The following is a 14,184-nucleotide window of genomic DNA, read 5'->3' as shown; positions in this document are numbered from 1 at the left end:
TAACTGCACACGAGTACCTAGAATTTGCAGGTGTGCTGATTGATCTGTAGCAGCACTTTGATTGGACACTCACGTCTCTCATAGTCAGTGTCATATGCAATCAGCCTCACTTTATGCGTATCTAACCTCACTTTATGCGTGTTCTCCTACTTTGTGTGTGTGTCTCTTTAGTAATACTGGTAGGAAATAAACTACCAGCTGGAAACCAGGGGAATCTGGCAACCTTGTGTGTAGGCAACAGTAAACAAAATGTGTCACAGGACACTCATAAAACCCCAATGGACCTCACACAGTTTATGGGCCTCAGATTGCCCACCATTGTCCTGGAATGATAGAATGGAAGGGAAGTTTCTGTTGCCGTAGGAACACTACTTCCCTGAGTGATGGAATCTGGGCTGTGTTTAGACTACGAAGTTCTACTGGAAAAAGATATGCATATTGAGAATTACAATTTGTGTATCTTTTTCCGCTTTTCTTCCAAAAGAGGCTTTTCTGACAATTGGCCCGTCTACACTGTGACAAATGTTGGAAAAAAGTCTCTTTTGGAACAACCCTTCTTCCTTGTAGAATGAGGTTTACAGGGATGCCGAAAAAAGCATCTTTCCCAATTTTTTTTTTTGAAAAACAGATGCATTCCTTGGACGTGGCAGAGCTTTTCTGGGATACTCTGGTATCCTGGAAAATCTCTGCAGTCTAGACATACCCTAGTGATGTTAACCTTGCTGCATCTATACCAGAGATTAGATTAGCACCACCTAGCTATGGTGCTCAGAGGTGTGAATTATTCCCACTAATGAGAGCAGTAGCTATCGCAATTTAAATTTTAAGTGTAGACCAGACTGCACATGCTAATCTTATATAAATAATAAACAGACAGAAGTAGAATCCCATTAAATTTCATGGTTTATGCAAGCAAGGGTTTTTGTGATAGGCAGTTTACAAACAAAATATATTTTTGTTATGTGCTACATTTTAGATATATTTTGCAAAATTTATTAAAAGACCCCCTCCAAAACTGAAGCTATTTCCTTTGTTTTATTTTTTATTTGGCTTTAAAAAAAATAAGAGTAAAAAATCCATTAACATTGGCATCAAGCAGGTCAGGAGAGGAAAGAAAATCAATTTAGGCTACTAATTAAGTGAAAAATGAGTGTGTAAAAGAAGTAAAACAGAAATAATAAATTATTTTTTTTCATTAATATAATTCAGCCAGTCCTAGAAAATGCTTCCAGAGATATATCATTGATTTACTGTTAACAGAATGTGAAACATGATGTTTTATATTGTATTGTTTTTAGCAACCAAGGCCCCGAACCTCCAAAGTCATTGCTAAATGGTTCAATAGAGAGCATGAATTTAGTGGGACACTGTACATTTTACATTAAACATATATATGTTTGCAGGATCAGGCTTAGTTTATTAATTTTAAAATGGCACAAAGAAAAACTCTTATTTTATTTTAACATAAATTAGACCACATGCTCCCACTCCATCGTGCATGTTGATAATATAAACAATATTGTAGTCTGAATCCATGGAAAAGCCACCAAATTGCAGTTACCCAGTTATCTTTTGCACTGGGTTGAAGCCATTCCATTAAAGCAAATGTCCTTTTTTAAAATAGAAAACTTACAATGCGCTGGAATAATCTGATTAGTTTAAATCTAAGGGTCTGAACAATATAGAGCATGCACAAATGCATTCTTTATGAGAGATTAAAATTGTGGTTTAACAATGTTTTCCCAAAGAACATCATAATAAGGTGTTTTTTATTTTCTTACTATTTGCCATTAGGGGGTTTCTTGCACATTCCTCTGACACTTAGATACTGGCTGCAATCAGAGACAACTACTAGCCAGGGCTAGTGTCTACAAAGTCTACCGGCCAAAGAGCTTTCAAAATTTGCATCTGGATCATGGGTAGCTTGGCACTCTACTGGTACCTTAATGGTTTGGTGTACTGCAGTAAAAAGATTAATTAATTAGACTTCATGAACCATTGTGCTAATTTGGCTTGGTTCCTATGTATTGATCCTGTAAATGCTTATACATGGAACTTTGCTCAAAGATCAAATTACTCCTGTGCATTAATGTTTGCAAAATTGAACCCTATGTTCTACTTTTTTTTGTCTCACACTATGGACCTTATCCTGCATGTATAGCATAAGCAATGAGGGCTATTCTTAGCCTTTTTGCAGTAATGTAACAAATCTATGTCTGTTTGGGACATTTCATATGTTTTATGGTGAGTGTGTGGGAACGGAACACATGTCCTTTTGCAATCTCCTACCACTGGAATTCAAGCAAAAGGAGATTCTTCACTGGCTGTAAATAGTATAGGTTGTATGATATATAGTTGAGCATTTTTGGTGCTATCCAGTAGAGAAAAAAGGGTACAAATATACATAAGCCTGTTGCAGAAAAAAGATGATAAAATAAATAATGGATAATTGCAAACTATAATTGTTATAACAATGACATGGTGAATGTTTTGTATTAATTACACATGAAATGCAGATAGTTTGAGCATGACATAAAAAAGGAATTTCAGTTGGGAGGTCTCACTTAAAATGATTCATGCTAGTGGATTAAGATTTCACACTGATTACATGTTTTTTAACCTGCCATTTATCCAAGGTTAAGATTATGAAGTTGCAAAGTCATTCATGAATCAATGACAGTCATTCCCTCACTTGGAAGGGCCAGCTTCTCAGCTAGTCTAATTCAATATAGCGCCATTGATCAAGCTCTGTAGTTGGAAACACATTACCTACTCTGCACTATTTTACAATAGATTATGGAATCAGAGAATTTAAAGCAAGGATGTCCTTAAAAGAGCTTATTTTTATCAGACAACACTGCATTCTTCGAGGTGCTTTCTTAAGTCCCTGTGGTTGATAGTCTGAAGGCAGGAAAGATAATAACAATATATTATATTTACAAAGATCTATAAGCAAAAACCACTTTGGAGCAATGTTCAACAGAAGGCCTCAGAATATAAATTGTTCAGTACAAGGTTTTATCGGTGTGGAATACATAGGAGCACAAAAATAAAACATTTTGTATTCTACATTATATTACAAAGGCAGACAGTCAATAAATAGATCAATAAATAATGGGAAGCACAGAAGGGTTTGCATGGATGGAGGTGAAACTGGTTTCCGTTGGTGCTTGATAAAGTCTTTTGTGTTCATTCCCATGAAGTGTCAGAGTCAGTTCTTTCAAAGACAAGTCTCTTATCATTTCCACTGAAGATAACTTTGCCTTAAAAGTGTAGGACAGATGCAGGACAGTACAGTAGGCTCTGGCGGTGGCTAGGAGATTCAACGTCACTTACACTTTCCCAAGAATCTGACAAATTTGCAGCTTAATATAAATAAAGTGACGGGCCTATTGTTTCTCAGCTCTGACACCTTCTTATCACCATGATTTGTTGCAGAAGAGTGGCGGAAACATGGCATGTGATTCCATCATATATAGTTCAAGTGTGTGTGTGTGCAAGAGCAACGTCTTTATGAATTGACAACTTCAACACGTACAGAAAGGAAAGATCCTCCCTGGGTAGCTGGGGTGGAGGGATTTCCTTTTCTGCCTAGCTTTACATGGATTAAGAATGGTGTTACTTTGCCATTTCAGTTGCAGTATATAGTTTTATTAAACATATTAGACACATTGGGGCAGGCTCCTAGTTGAAATAAATTGCTGAATCTTTGAGGATTTCAACAGAGCTATTATGCAGATTTCTCCCAGTTAAAGTCCTTGCTATTGATATGCAACATGCATCAAATGTGGAGATTTACATCTCAAGTCAGCATCACTACTATATGCAAGGGATTTGATAATAAACAAAATGGTAGAAGCATTTCTTGCTTTGTGGAGTATCCAAGGGGGCAGTGAGCCAGAGCACAGTCGCAGCCTGACATTGTGGATGTCAGATGTTTTTCACTGGGTAATTTTACAGAAGATTTTCTCTCCTGATCTCAGACAATTTTTCAACCTAAGTTGGGTTTCACCAGGTTCACAGTTTGGTTCACTGCAAATTTTAATATGAACACAGTAACTTCAAAACTGTTTTAATTTACTCCAAACACACCAGCAAGGAATTGTTTTCTATTGAAATGTAATGAAAAGTTAGGGCATAAATACACAGGATCTTTCCTGAGACTAAAATGCTAACATGGAGTGGTAGGGGGAATGGAGGGATGGAAACCTATCAAAACACTTCATAATATTAAGTATGTAACATATCACATCATTATGTTCATTCAGTCCATGTTTTAACCCCTGCAGTGGGGCGTGCATTTCAAACCATGTCCTTGACTGCAACACCTAAACATATTTTTTAAGAAATAAAATCCATGAATGTTATTCCATGGCATGAAGGTTGTCTATTTTGGGGCCAAAACCCCTAACAACCCAATGATTTGGTTTTCCTTCTTTTGTTTATGAAGGAAGCCTCTCTGATAAGAAGCGAAACAGCAAGAAGCAAGTGCAAAATAAAATATACATTCCTTACAATCATATGATCTACCTGTTCCCTATCACATGAAACATATAATTGTCTGTACACACCTCATTAAATAACCTTATTAAATAGGAAATGCGAAATGTACACATTTACAGGTTGAATTATTAAATACTCCCTTAGCGCACGCGTGGTGCATGCATTCCTTTCCACTATCGGCAACCACACTCTGCAACTGCCATCCCCTCATATTTGAACTTGTAAGTTACCACCCCTGCGTCTAAATAGAGGATGGAGATGGGATCAAGCTTGGTAGGCACACAGCAGGCTTTGGAAGCTTTCTGGGAATTCTTCAGATGAACCAAAGTCTGGACAATGGCGTGTTTAGTTGGTGTGACGTGTTCAGTTAATGGGTAGGAACACACTCCACGGCACTCGTAGGCTTCATATCCCTTTGGGGCGATGATCCAGGAATCCCAGCCAATCTCTGTGAAGTCGATATAGAGAGGAGTCCTTTTGCAGTAGTTGCCCTTGGCGTTCCTTCGGATCCGGGCTGTGGAGTCATAAATGATGTTGGAGCGCATCTGGAGCAGAGCTTCTTCACCTGGCCCGTTGTGGACGCTGCTCATACCCAGGTTCTCCAAATCCAGCAGCTGCTCATGGTCTATCATTTCGTCCAGTTCTTGCTTCTCCTCTTTTTTGTCATTGCTCAGGTCATCTGAGAACACAATCAACAGAGGCACATGTTTGGCCTCGGGACTGATGTCAATATCAAGTTTCCCCTCTCTGTTTGGCTCCTCCCCTTCTTCACTCTCTATCTGCACCTCTAGCCTGTGGGTGGTCGACTCTGATCTGTGCCACCGCCTCATGGCATCTGTGATATCAAAGGTCTCCCATTCACTGTTGGTGCCGTAGATCTGCCTGGATGCAAGTGCCACCATTTTTCTCTCCTCTCCTTCTCTCCTTGCATGGTTGTTCTCCAGGATTTCAAAAATGGTGACTTTCCTATCCATCCCATCATAGAGTATTCTGTCCCGCTCCACTAGTGTGTAGAGTCTCAGCTCTGCCGTGGTGATTTCTTCATGGTGAGGGATGGAGACATTGAAGAGAAGAGGGTATTTCCGGATTGCTGTAACACTAATAGGGTGGGTAGTCAGATCTGGAAATGACAAAGATCAGTATAAATAAACACTTAAGAACTGCAAATATTTCCAACAGAAATGTGCATGCATGGACCCTAGCCTTGCATGCCTGATATTCCTTGCTTTCCAGGAACAGGAAAATGAGGATAAATAGGAATAATTGATTGTCAGTGAGGTAGAAGGTTTATATTGGATCTTGAAGGAAAACTAGGTCAGATTATGGTAATGGCAATGAAGGGGGATTTATAGCTCTCTTTAATGTGGTTATCAAAGTGCTTTATACAACATCCTTTCTGATCGTACACATTATGTTTATTGTGTAGAGGAACTGCTTTGCCCAGCACCGAAATGAAGCCATCTCTGGAGTGCAAATACAGCAGCTGTTTAACATGTGACTATTGACATTACAGAAAGTTTAGGGCAGGAAGGGAAGAGGAATTCTATTCCAACCGAAGGGACATAGGGGATTGGAGATGGGGCAGAGGGGGACACAAACTGTTCCTGCAGTGAAGGAAGGCTGCATTCGGATCTGTTTATCTTTTTATCTATTAAGAGGGGACCTAACTTTCTATAGAGTATCCAATAGATTCCCCTCATAAATAGTATGATCTCCTTTTCCCTCAGTTCATCCCCAGTGCACAGTCCCATACTCCTCAGGTGAATTTGTATCTTCACTGGTGAGTTGATACAACACATTAAAATCCCTAGTGCTGATCTGCTGTCTTGGATGCAGAGTGCACAGATCTCCCAGTGGCAACAAATGCTACCATAAACTTCCACCAGTGACTGAAGAGTGTGACCCTCAAGGAAAGAGACAAATTGTTTAGGGTGATGCAAAGGCTTGTAACTAGGAGGAATGGGAACTCGGGTCTTGGGCCAAGACCCAATAAAGCCATGGAAATATTCCCATTGACATCAGTGGTGTTTGGATCTGTCTTGAAAAGAGCAAAAGAAAACTACTGTACATACTTAGCTTTTGAGAGTATTAATGAATCAGATGTATAACAAACAAATGATCATCTATCTATTTATCCATCATGTTTATACATGCCCCATCTGCATTTCTTCATACATATGGGCAATTTAACAAAATGCTTTGTATTTATTGCTACATTTCATTCAATAATGACTCTGAAACCAGGTTGGGAAATAGAGACTTAGCGGACATGCTGACAGGAGCTGAGGGGATGGACTGCATGGATCCTGTACATTTTCCCATCTCAGATTTCTATGACTCTGGGATTGATACATTTATGGAAACATTTGGTTGACGAAGCTACAAATATTGGCCCTGAGCTAGCGAAGCACATCAGCACATGAATAATTGACTTTAATCGGTCTTTGGAATTTGTTGATGTTTGTAAATCCATAGGCTGTCTGTCTAGTGAATGTGTCCCACTTCACAACTGGAAGTGGCACCAGAACTCAGTGATCTACAGCCCCTCAGCCCTATCGCCCACCTCCACCCCCAGGCTGCTGGAGAACAAGTCCACTGTTATGATGATACATATGGTCTTGGGGTGGGGAAAAGTCACAGAAAATGGACATGAATCAATCATTGGAAGGGATAGAGACACACTCTTGTGGGAAACTGGGTGTCTCGCTTCCTGATTAGGGAGAAAAATAAATCAGAACTGGCAACTGCCCACAAGACAGACTGAGCAAGAAAACTCAAAGGGTCAAATACTCTTCACTATTTCCTGTACATCCTCATTGGTGTCAATGAGGACACACTGGTGTCTGAAGGAGGACAAATTAGCCCAGAAAGCTTTATTTCAGTTTTTAAGCAACGACCACATTACAATCCAAGCTGCAACAGAGCCAGACAACTCCATGAGCTAAAACCGCTAATGAACAACTGTCATCAAGTTCTACTGCTTTCAACCATGCAATTTCCATTATCATCATCTACTACCACAAGCTGATGAGTATAAACATTGCACGGTGTGATCTGTTCCATCTCTTTTATCAGTAATAAATGCAAGCACTTTAGTTTACTCATGTGCCATATAATCCAGGTTCCCTAATTGTTAATGACTTTTTAGACATACAAAGCAGAGACAATTGAAATAGACCCTCTGTGGTATACATGTGCCTATGGAGAGCATTTGCATTAGAATACAAGTATCTGAATTTATTTCTGAAGTTGTGGACTAGAAGAAAGGACAGGAACCTTCTGAGAAGGTAGTAAGTTACTCTGCATTTGACATTGCCATTGCAGACTTTGTGGTGATGAACACGCTGCTTGGAAACTGTTGTGTTTATGAAAATTAATGGATCTTTGCATTGTTCCATTTACTAAAAATGAAGGATGGATTCTGATGTCATCAATCTACTATATATTTGAGAGAGTTTGTGTGTCTGTGTTTCTCTGTCCATCTGTGAGTCTGTTTGTTCAAGAACTCCTCCTAAACAGTAAGAGCTAGGAACACCAAATTTGGTAGGCAGCTTCCTCTTATCAAAACTTAAAGCAAGGTCAGGGTTTGGTTGTGCCAAGACAATGGGATGTGCCTGGAATGTGAGTGTTTCCCACAAAACAGAAAGGGAGGGGTCTGCTAAGAGGGACAGTTATAGTGTATAATGACCACAGGGGGACAGCAAGGGGCCAGAGATGGGGAATGGGACAGTTATAATCCTATTGGGGCAGCAGTGCACGGGGTGGAGAAAAGGATAGTATCTATTATATATTTGAGAGAGTTTGTGTGTGTGTCTGTCTGTCTGTGTGTTGCCCAGCTGGGAGATATGCACCCCTCCCCCAGCAGTTTCCATGAACAGGCACTTCTCCCTGGCCCCAAGCTGCTGTGGTGACAGAGGGCTGGGGTTATCCTCTCTCCCCAGGGCAGCCTGCACACTGACCCCCCCCCCCTCCCGAGAGCAATGAATCAAATGAAGAAAAATTAGTTCATCTGATGACGTGGGTTTTACCCACAAAAGCTCATAATATTCTATATTTGTTAGTCTCTAAGGTGCCATAGGACTGCTTGTTGTTTTTAAAATTATTTCAGTTAAGGACTTGAGCAACAGTGGGCAAATCCTCTAAGTAGCAATATAAATCTGGAATGATTCTATTGTAACTAATGGAATTACTGCATATGTACACTAGTAAAACACATAGCATTCTCCACTCAGTATACTCTGCTTTCCCAATTACAGTCCATTAGTTTTCCTATTACTTTTCATCTTAAAATTGTAAGTGTCAGAATCATTATTCCATATTCCTTCAGGGCCAGATTGTGAATCCCTTCTCTACACACAAATTGCCCTGAGGTCTTCAGTATGCATAAGTCACTTTCAGTGCAGCCCTCAATGAATTAAATGCTGTCTATATGTAGAAGAAATGCAAAGTTAAAGTGGATTTGAACTGTAAAGCGGAGCCTTTTAAAACCAGAAACATGTAGCTTGATAAGAATGCATGCGTCTGAGCAAGGTATAGATTAGCCCACAAGCAGTTATAGAATCTAAAACTGAGTTGTCAAATTTAGGTTACATAGGCTCAGTCTTTGCTCTGTTATCTTGTAGTTGTGAACTTCATCAGTAAAATTGAGACTGCTACTTTGGGACATAATGATTTTCTGAAAAGCCTTTTCAACCCATATTCCATATTGGTACTCATGCATGAAGAATCAGTAATAGCATGAGAGCTTTTTATTCCCCGAATTGTGTAGAAATTTCAGGAAAATGTTGAATTGCGCAATATTCGTAACAGTCTAAACTCATAATTCTATAAAATTTTAGTTACCTTTTTTGAAAAAAGGCATGCATCCCTGTCTAATCACTACAAATTTTATTCTCTCAAAAATAAATGGTGAGGCAAAAGTTGTTATAGAGAGATGCTAGCCGCACACATTTCTATATATTCTACTGACCTTATTTTACACAATAATTGAGGAACTAAATTGGGAAAATATTTCCAGAAAGCCATTTGTTGTTTGGTTGGGAATCCATGAAGAAATTTGGCTTTCCAAATGAGAATTTGTACTATTGCATGGGTGGTGAAAGAGGCCTTTTCTCATTAATCAAATAAGGAAGATAAGTTGCCATCTCCATTTAAAAATCGGACGCGTATGAAGGTAACATATAAATGATGCATATGCTTCCTGGAACTATGACAATTTATTTATAAATAAATACACCCACAATACACAAACACAAAGGAAGACATTGCTCCTGCCCCAGAACGCTCACTGGCTCAAGGATATAAAATAAGGAGGGCGAGATTACATCAGACAAGCAATGTGAGCTGTTCATTATAGACACAGGCCATGCTAGTTCCCTAGCTCCAGTTGCATCTCTATCTAATCACTGTCAACTCCTTTTCTCCCCAATTAAGTCGTCTTGCTCCACACATTGGGAAGAAGTGCCTTGTCGGTTCTGAGCAATGCCCAGTTATTCTTCGTTCACAGAGGAGCATGGATCTTACCTTCATTTTTGAAGCTTCTAACAATATTTGCCGATGGCATTGAGGTCCTGTCAGTGGCAAACCTGTTGTACAGCTCTAACATGTACTCTGGGGGCTCCACCTTAGACTTTTCATGCAGGGGAATGTCAGAAAGGTTCAGCGTCTTCAGGAACTCATTTTTCATGTTCTGAAGCAGCGTGTTGAAATCGACACCTTCCTGCTCTGAAAGGAGTTCATCAAAGAGGGGCACATCTTCTTCCAGGGACGACTGCTCCAGGCTCATGATGGGGCTGCAAGCAGCAAGGTGCACCAGCAGAGAGAGGGTTGCCCACAACTGAATGGCAACAGTATCCATTCCTTCGCGTTAGCGTCCAGCCGCACTCACCAAGGTTTAGCTCTTGTGTGCGCTAAGTGGCTATTTTATCCCCTGGTTTGTGCGCAGCTTGTGTCACAGACTTGACAAGTTTGGAAGCCCTTGCCTGAAACTTGTGATCAGTCCTCACTCTCTCTCCCGCCTCCCCACACACCCTCCAAAACCAGGTCTCAGTAATTGGATATAACACACGCTCGCCTATGGTAGCCTTGCCTCTCTTATCTCTTGCAGTGTAAGCTGTCCACCAGATTTTCTGTTGCTATCTCACAAACCCCCTTTCCCTTAATGAGCATTTTGTAAACATTCTGCACTTGGACATATTGAGATACGACAATTTTCTCCTTGGACAGGATCTGCCCTTTCTTTCTCCCTTGGAGCTGACTTTCTTTGGCATGTATGGCCAAGTTTTATCCATGCAACTTTGTTATGCTTTCAGGCAAACATGCAAATGACACAGAGCCTACGTCTAGGATTTTGTATTCTGTACCAACAGTAAACAAAAGCCTCCTTCAATATTAAGAGTTAGTAAACTCTCCAGCCCAAGGAAAGTCTTTACTTGGCTGAAAAGCGCTTTGAGGCAGGGCCCATCCTTTTGTTCTGTTTGTACGCACCTGCACAATGGGAGTCATGCCTGTGGCTCCTAGGCACCCTGATAATATAAATAACAAACAATCTAAACACCACGGGAGGTGCTAAATGCAGTGAAACTGGTGTGATTCTATCAAGCAGTAGGAAGCAGAGAGTTTGCGCTCCTTGCATCTGGGCTGGTGTGTCATGCAGGGCTTCCTTGTGGAAAGGGGCTTTGGGAACAGGAGAAACGCAGGCAGGGATGAGGTTGGGCATGGCCAACAGAGCTGTTCCTGGTTCTCCATTTTGCCCCTGGGCTGCCACCACCAGCTTGTCCTGTACAAATAGAAGGCAATTAGCAAATGTTTTTAGTGGTGTTTATTTTAGCTAAGTATCAGAGGGGTAGCCGTGTTAGTCTGAATCTGCAAAAGCGACGAGGAGTCCTGTGGCACCTTATAGACTAACTGAAGTGTAGGAGCATAAGCTTTCGTGGGCAAAGACCCACTTCATCAGATGCATGTAGTGGAAATTTCCAGAGGCAGGAATAAATATGCAGGCCAGGATCAGGCTGGAGATGACCAGGTGGATCCAATCAAGGAGGATGAGGCCCACTTCTAGCAGCTGATCTGGAGGTGTGAATTCCAAGAGAGCAGAAGCTGCTTTTGTAGTTAGCGAGCCATTCACAGTCTTTGTTTAATCCAGAGTTGATTGTGTCAAACTTAAAGATGAACTGTAGCTCAGCAGTTTTTCTCTTTGAAGTCTAGTCCTGAAGTTTTTTTGCTGCAGGATGGCTACTTTTAGATCTGCAATTGTGTGTCCAGAAAGATTGAAGTGTTCCCCTACAGGTTTTTGTATGTTGCCATTCCTAATATCAGATTTGTGATAATTTTGTATATTGCCATTTCTAATATCAGATTTCCTAATATCAGATATTTTAGCTAGTTATTCTCTCTAGAAACCACAGGTTCCCATTGAACACCTGCTGTTCTGGGGACGGGCTCCACAGAAATGTGTAGAAACAAACTCAGCAGGGAGCACTGAAACAATTGCAACTGGCTCCTAAAATGCCGCCTTTCTCCCACGCCTCTTATGTGTCTGGCATGGCAGGTTACATTCACTCAAGCTCTGTTCCATATGCTGCCATCATACCATCCCCCGCCAGAGAGCTTTGCTGTAACTGGCATGAAACTAAACTTCAAGGGACCTCTAGTCTGCTGCAGAGACACCAGCATTACTTCTGGCCACATCAACGCGCCGTGGCTCAGGGGCAGGATGTTATGAGCAGATCGGGTTGAAAACCACAGCACAGTTTTCATGGAAAATGTTCAGTGTGTTTCCGGAAAAAACAAATTCTGGACTGGGGTGTGGGGATGGTCAGATTTTTGAAATTTCCAAAAAGTTTGAGGACTGCAGACAAATGAGTAAAACCAAAGCAACCATGTAAGTTGAAAATTGTGACCATATCTGTCTCTGTTCTGGCCCAGTGTTCACAGGGAACTTCCCTGTGACAGGAAAATTAGAACGCATGCCTTTTGAGCCAAACACCCAGCCTTCCACCCTTTGATGCAAAGGAGAATCTCTTTGTTAGTAGCAGAAGGTGTCTGACTTCATTGTGAGGTATATCTGCAAGAACTAAAGAGCGCATGGTTTGACTGAAATAGCAAAGCTCTGTTGGGGCACGTCTACACAGCAGGGCAAAAGTCAAATTAAGATACGTAACTTCAGCTATGTCAATTGTGTAGCTGAAACCAAAATAGCTTAATTCGGCTTTACGCACTGTCTATAAAGCAGGAAGTCGAAGGAAGAGCACTCTTCCTTCCGCTTCCCTTACTCCTCGTGAAATGAGAGTTACAGGAGTTGTAGTAAGAAGCCCTCCAGCTTGACATTATTTCGAAATAACGGCTTGCTGTATAGACACTCATTTTCTTATTTCGAAATAACATCAGTTATTCAGAAATAATGCTTCTGTGTAGACATGCCTTGGACAATTCCACTCCTCAGTTAGGACTGAGCACATCCTGTCCATTTGGTACATCTATTTATTGTGACTGTCCAGATGCTGTTTCTTCTCAAATAGGTCAACTGCCATCTTGGCACAAGGGAAACAACTCTAGCTCACTTCACGATGCAATTTTGAACAAGGATAATTGTATTTATTCAGATTATATTCACAGAGAGCACTGTTCATTAAGAGCACCGAGCCATATATTTGTGTGTCCCTTTGCTATTTTGCTTCATTCAGAAACTCTCCTCTCAAACAGCTTGCCTTTTTACCACGGCAGTTTAACACAGTAAGGGCTTGTCTACACTACAGAGAAGACTGTGGCTGCCTCAGTCGATCTTCCGGGGTTTGAATTAGCGAGTGTAGTGAAGATCTGCTAATTCGAACTGAGAGGGCACTCCCATCGGTGCCGGTAGTCCTGCTCCTACGAGGAGTAAGGGAAGTCGAAGGGAGCATGTGCTGCTGTTGACCTCCTGCGTGTGAATGGTGCCAAAATGCAATTTAAGATATTTTGATTCCTGCTACATAATTAACATAGCTGGAGTTGCATATCTGAAGTTGACTTTCTCCTTTAATGTAGACCAGGCCTAAATGACCAACCTAAGGCTGTGTCTAGACTACATGGCTCCATCGATGGAGCCATGTAGATTAGGGTTGTAGGCAAAGGCAAATGAAGCCTTGATTTAAATGATCGCGGCTTCATTTAAATTTACATGGCTGCCGCGCTGAGCCGACAAACAGCTAATCAGCTGTTTGTCCGCTCAGTGCGCTAGTCTGGACGCTGCCCTGCCGACATCAAAGCCCTTTGTCGGCAGCCCCGTTATTCCTCGTGGGATGAGGTTTACCGGGGCTGCCGACAAAGGGCTTTGATGTCGGCAGGGGAGCGTCCAGACTAGCGCGCTGAGCGGACAAACAGCTGATCAGCTGTTTGTCGTCTCAGCGCGGCAGCCATGTAAATTTAAATGAAGCCACGATTATTTAAATCGCGGCTTCATTTGCCTTTGCCAAAAAAACAAATCTACATGGCTCCGTCAACGGAGCCATGTAGTCTAGACATACCCTAATTGACATCCAATGCTCTGGTCATCTGAAGGAATGGGACATGACCACAAAAGCTCATGATACCATCTACATATTTTGTTAGTCTTTAAAGTGCTACCAGACTATTTGTTGTTTTTTAAGTTTTTCCTCATTTTTATTGTTACACATAGGTCCACTCAGAAGCAGCTGATCCTGA

At 41.2% G+C, this 14,184-nt stretch overlaps 1 protein-coding gene across 1 annotated transcript; it reads right to left on the bottom strand.

Annotated features, from left to right (window-relative positions):
* Positions 1 to 306: 306 nt before the first annotated feature.
* Positions 307 to 10,638, bottom strand: BMP10 (bone morphogenetic protein 10). Its single transcript, XM_006110793.5, has 2 exons — positions 10,027 to 10,638; positions 307 to 5,623 (listed from the first exon to the last, which is right to left on the bottom strand). The coding sequence occupies exons 1-2, from the start codon at positions 10,358 to 10,360 to the stop codon at positions 4,677 to 4,679; spliced, it is 1,281 nt and encodes a 426-aa protein (XP_006110855.1). The 5' UTR covers positions 10,361 to 10,638; the 3' UTR covers positions 307 to 4,676.
* Positions 10,639 to 14,184: the final 3,546 nt, after the last annotated feature.

Source organism: Pelodiscus sinensis, chromosome 28 (genome assembly GCF_052426305.1).
Source record: "Pelodiscus sinensis isolate ZL-2025 chromosome 28, ASM5242630v1, whole genome shotgun sequence".
Classification (NCBI taxonomy): Eukaryota; Metazoa; Chordata; order Testudines; family Trionychidae; genus Pelodiscus; species Pelodiscus sinensis.
The sequence above is the reverse complement of the archived record's forward strand: the minus strand, read 5'-3'. Positions and strand labels throughout refer to the sequence as shown.

Excerpts from the sequence above, each read along its gene's own strand:
- BMP10 (XM_006110793.5), bottom strand. The coding sequence starts at position 10,360 with ATGGATACTGTTGCCATTCAGTTGTGGGCAACCCTCTCTCTGCTGGTG. Across the intron at positions 5,624-10,026 it reads TAGAAGCTTCAAAAATGAAG|ATCTGACTACCCACCCTATT; the intron begins GTAAGATCCATG and ends TGTCATTTCCAG.